The sequence below is a fragment of the Vollenhovia emeryi genome, unplaced genomic scaffold (genome assembly GCF_000949405.1).
Source record: "Vollenhovia emeryi isolate VEMERY1.0 unplaced genomic scaffold, V.emery_V1.0 DF939628.1, whole genome shotgun sequence".
NCBI lineage: Eukaryota > Metazoa > Arthropoda > Insecta > Hymenoptera > Formicidae > Vollenhovia > Vollenhovia emeryi.
The window spans coordinates 23,099-27,594 of NW_011966738.1; the positions used below are offsets into that span (position 1 = coordinate 23,099).

The following is a 4,496-nucleotide window of genomic DNA, read 5'->3' on the forward strand; positions in this document are numbered from 1 at the left end:
AATTACAGTCAGAAACCTGATATGAAACAGCTAAACGTGGGAGACAGAGTACAGTCTCGTGCATATGGTGGAACCCAACACTGGAAGCACGGCACAATTACGAAGAAACTGGACCGACTGTACTACATAGTAGGGGAGACTGGAGTTAGATGTTACAGAGGTAAAAAGTTACAGTCTTTAAAAGTAATGAAAAACCTATGGTGCAGCAGCGCCACAAAGAGAAAATATTTGACGGAACGTCTGCTGTCACGCCACACCCGTTAGTGGCGCTAGTAGTGTTTTGTTAACTTATGCATAGTGCACGTAGCAGGTGAAAACAGCAGGTTAGTAATTTTTCTTTTTCTTTGTAATTTTGGTCTCCCGTTGTTATCATTAGTATTATAGCAATATATTTGTATTATATATAAACCTCGAGGATTCCCATTTGTGCTAAAATAAAGTAAATATGCCAAGAATTCGGTAAATTTTTTTCATTGCATTTTGAATGTTCGATTTTAGTGTTGAGGTTAAAAGTTACAAATAGTCAGGGTTAGATGTGACATGTCACAATCAACCCCTTATTGAATATCAACTGAGAATGCTGATGTTTATTTTTATTATTTAGTATGCGAACTTACAAACGTAAAACTGAGCGTGGTACAAAATCAAGAGACCTGTACGAAAGAGCTGCAGTTATTCTGGATGAAGATAGTACCAAGAAAATTCACGGAGTGGCAAAAGATGTAGGGTTATGTCACATGACGTTGACTAGATTTATTTATTTTTATTTATTTATTTATTAACCAGAGAATATTATTTACAAGAGTATTACACAGAATACTACAATCGCAAATAACACCTATAGAGGCAAATGAATTGCCTGTACACAGGTCTGGTACTTACAAACTAAGATAAGGAATAGAAAAAAGTAACGATTATAAAGATTAACAAGTAATAAAAATCACCCAAAAAAACAATTTTGTAACAAGTAATAAAAAAATTTTTTTAAACAATTGTGTGTTTTCTTTACACCGGTTGATTTGTCTCATTATTCTGTTCAAAAAAGTATTAAGGTAAGATGATAAAAAAATGAATATTTTACAAGATATTTTGTAATTTATGTTAAAATATTGGAACTTTTAAACCTTAATAACTCAAAAAGTTCTTAATAAAAAAATACTTTATTATAGCGTTTTGGAAAGCTTTCGAGGTAAGCTATGAGAATATGTAATAAAAAATAGGGGATGCCATTTAAAAAAATTGGTGTGACTTTTATGTGACCTTCAAATAATTCTTTAAGATCAAACCAATGGTACCATCTTATGGCCCCTTCGAAACCAAACAACTTTTGTCTAAAATATTTTTGTCTGCTGGGCTCAGTTTTCGAGATATTTTACTGTCCAAGTTAAAATGGGACACCCTGTATATATAATCATTTCATTACTACAATAAGGAAATATTCATAACAAAACATGTGATAACGCAAGAAAATGTATCACAGAATTGAAATAAATCAAACATAATAAAACATAATAAAAGTAAACCACAAATCACTGTTGCTACATCAAATAATATGCCTTTATTCAGACATAATAATAATCTCTCACGATGAAAAATCAATCAAGCATTTACGAGAAATTATCAAAATTGTTTTGTACATCTCAAAAGCATCCAACTATTGAAAAACTTCAGCACTTATGATCTTTATAACGAACAAATAAACAACTTCTTGCGTATATGGATTTCTGGTCTTAACGAATATAAATACAATAATATAACTACAGGGTGATTTTTTTGTGGTACCCTATTTGTTTAAAAAAAATTAATAAAATGCGCTAAATGTGTTATTTTTCGTTTATTGTCGGTAAGTTTGGCTTTTTACAATTTGTTTGGTCATTTTTTGAAAACAATATCCAGCAAGTGGCCGCCGCCAGCTGCTATACACAAATCGGCCCCTTTTTCGGCATTTCCCATCACTCATTGGAGCATTTCAGGTGTAATTTGGGCGATTTCGTGGCGTATGTTGGCCTTAAGTTGTTCGAGGGAGTCTGATTTGTTGGAATAAACCTTGCTTTTTAAGTATCCCCACAAAAAAAGTCAGGCGGAGTTAAATCCGGAGAACGTGGTGGCCAGTCAAAATCGCCGTTTTTCGAAATCAAGCGTTGTGGGAACATTTCCTTCAATAAACCCATTGTTTCGTGTGCGGTGTGGCATGTTGCGCCGTCCTGCTGAAACCAGTAGTCGTCCATACCATTTTCAGCCACTTCATTTGCCAAAAAGTCGCGAATCATTGCTCGATATCGCACTCCATTCACTGTCACTGTCGTGCCTCCTTCATCTTCAAAAAAATACGGTCCAATGACCCTTTCCGCGCAAATGCCGCACTACACAGTAACTTTTGGTGAATGCAAGGGCTCCTCATGGATTAATTGTGGATTTCTCGGGCCCCAGTATCGAACATTTTGCGTATTAACACTGCCACAAAGCGTAAAATGAGCTTCGTCGGTCATAATCACACGGCTCCAAAAATCAGGTTCACCGGCAAGAATGTTTTGCATGTTTACGGCATATTGAATGCGACAAGGCTTGTCTTCTGGCTTCAGTTGTTGTGCCAGTTGCATCTTGTAAGGGAAAACATGCAAATCAACCTTCAAAATCGTCCATAAGTTCGATGGAGAGAGGCGAAACTGCTGAGCTCGTCGGCGATACGATGTTCCGGGGTTCTCTTCAACATCGGCTCTTACGGCATCAATAACCTCACCACTTCGACGTGGACGTGCTTTAATCTTAGGCTTTGATGTTGCCAAAGACCCACTTTTATTAAATTTAGCCAATAGACGACGAATTGTCTTCGGCGTTGGCACTTTTCTACCGCGATATTTTTTCCTGTACGCACGTTGCGTTTTAAGAGAAGAGACAATGATACGTAATGGTGTGGTGGGTTTATGGACTTTCGGGAGGCCATAGGCTCTGGGTAATATCCCATCACTGGTATGCATGTTCAAGTGTTGCGACCCTGTGATGTATCCTTTATTTAGCCAAGAGTTTAGGATCTGGTTCATTGTGTTAATGATTTTCTTCATTGGATTTCTGGAGATGGTGATATATGTTTCTTTATCTTCTAATAGGGACAACATCTTAGAATTGTATTCATGTAAGTACATAGCCACAGTTGCATTTCCTTTGTCAGCTTTCGTTAAGATAATCTCAGGGTTATTTTTTAAGAAGGTTTTAGTCTCGTTCAAAGTTTTTATTAGTAATTTGTCATTGTCATTTAACGATTGTGGTGAGTTTAGCCATTTTGTTAGTATGGAAGAGGTGTGGTTCCTTATGTTGATGTTATGGTTGTGATTCATTCTTGAAATTGTGGATTCAATCCTTTTGATGAAATCATAATAGATTGAATTATTGTTGTTAGTTACAGGGAAACTAAAATTATTTCCTTCTTAAAAATTTAATTAAAAAAACTGTCAGCCGGCATAGGCTGACCCCCCTCCCTCTGACCACCTCCTCCCCCTGACTACCCCCCTCCCCCCCCCAAGAACGAGTATAAAAGGACTAGCGCAACGCGAGGGAGCTCAGTATCAGAGTCTCCCAGCCCTGATGAAGCAGACTGCAACGCCCAACGCCTGCGAAACGTCGACACCACACTGCAAACGGACGCGGCAACCATCCGGAAGCCATGAAGACTAAAGAAGACAACAGCCGCGAAAGCCTGAAACCCAAGATTACAAGCCTCCACGGAAAGGCAACTCTCGGGTCGCTAAACCTTTTCACAAAACTTAGGAAGTCCTTGCACTTACAACTGTGCTCCTTAGCATTCCTGAAACGGTGCCGCGACCACCAAACGGTACCGAATTTCTTACAAATAAAAAACCCCTTCCCGCCCTCCAAACAATCCACAGCCATCCTGAGACAAGCGTCACTGAGACTACTCAGGGAGAGAATCGCGACAACCAAAAAGGGCCTAGCCGAGACTTCCAAAAAACTTCTCGAGCTACATCTATCCCTCTCCGACAAAATAGAACCGGATCTGTGTCAAACCATAGACCGGATCACACACGAGCAAGCCACCCGCTCGGCAGAATTAAGAACCAAAATACAAAAAGAAAAATTTGCAAAAATGAAACCACATACGCAAACAGCAGCTCCTCCCCTGACAGTAAAGAACCTTAGTAGTCAGAACCTTTCACCCGCCGAAACAGCCATCCTTGCCAAAGGACACAACTTTGCAGTCACCCCCTCCAGGATCCCGACAGAAGAGAATATCAGCCAAATAGAAACCGCCATCTTCCAACTCCCACCTGAAGCAGGAAACAACATCAGAGAGCAGTCAGCCCAGATCCTCCGAAAAGCCAAACTTCCCATCCAAAACATTAACAGGGAAGAACGACTAGCGCTTCGAAGCCTAAGACAGAATGACGACATCCTCATCCTACCGGCGGACAAAAGCAACGCAACAGTGGTGATGGACAAAAGAGACTACCACAACAAAGACAACACCTTGCTGTCCGACA

At 39.3% G+C, this 4,496-nt stretch overlaps 1 protein-coding gene across 1 annotated transcript; it reads left to right on the top strand.

Moving 5' to 3' along the window:
• Positions 1-4,102: 4,102 nt before the first annotated feature.
• LOC105557084 lies at positions 4,103-4,488 on the top strand (the record flags this gene model as incomplete). Its single annotated transcript, XM_012004229.1, has 1 exon — positions 4,103-4,488. A coding segment is annotated over exon 1 (386 nt), but the record flags the coding sequence as incomplete, so codon positions are not given.
• Between the last annotated feature and the right edge of the window lie 8 nt (positions 4,489-4,496).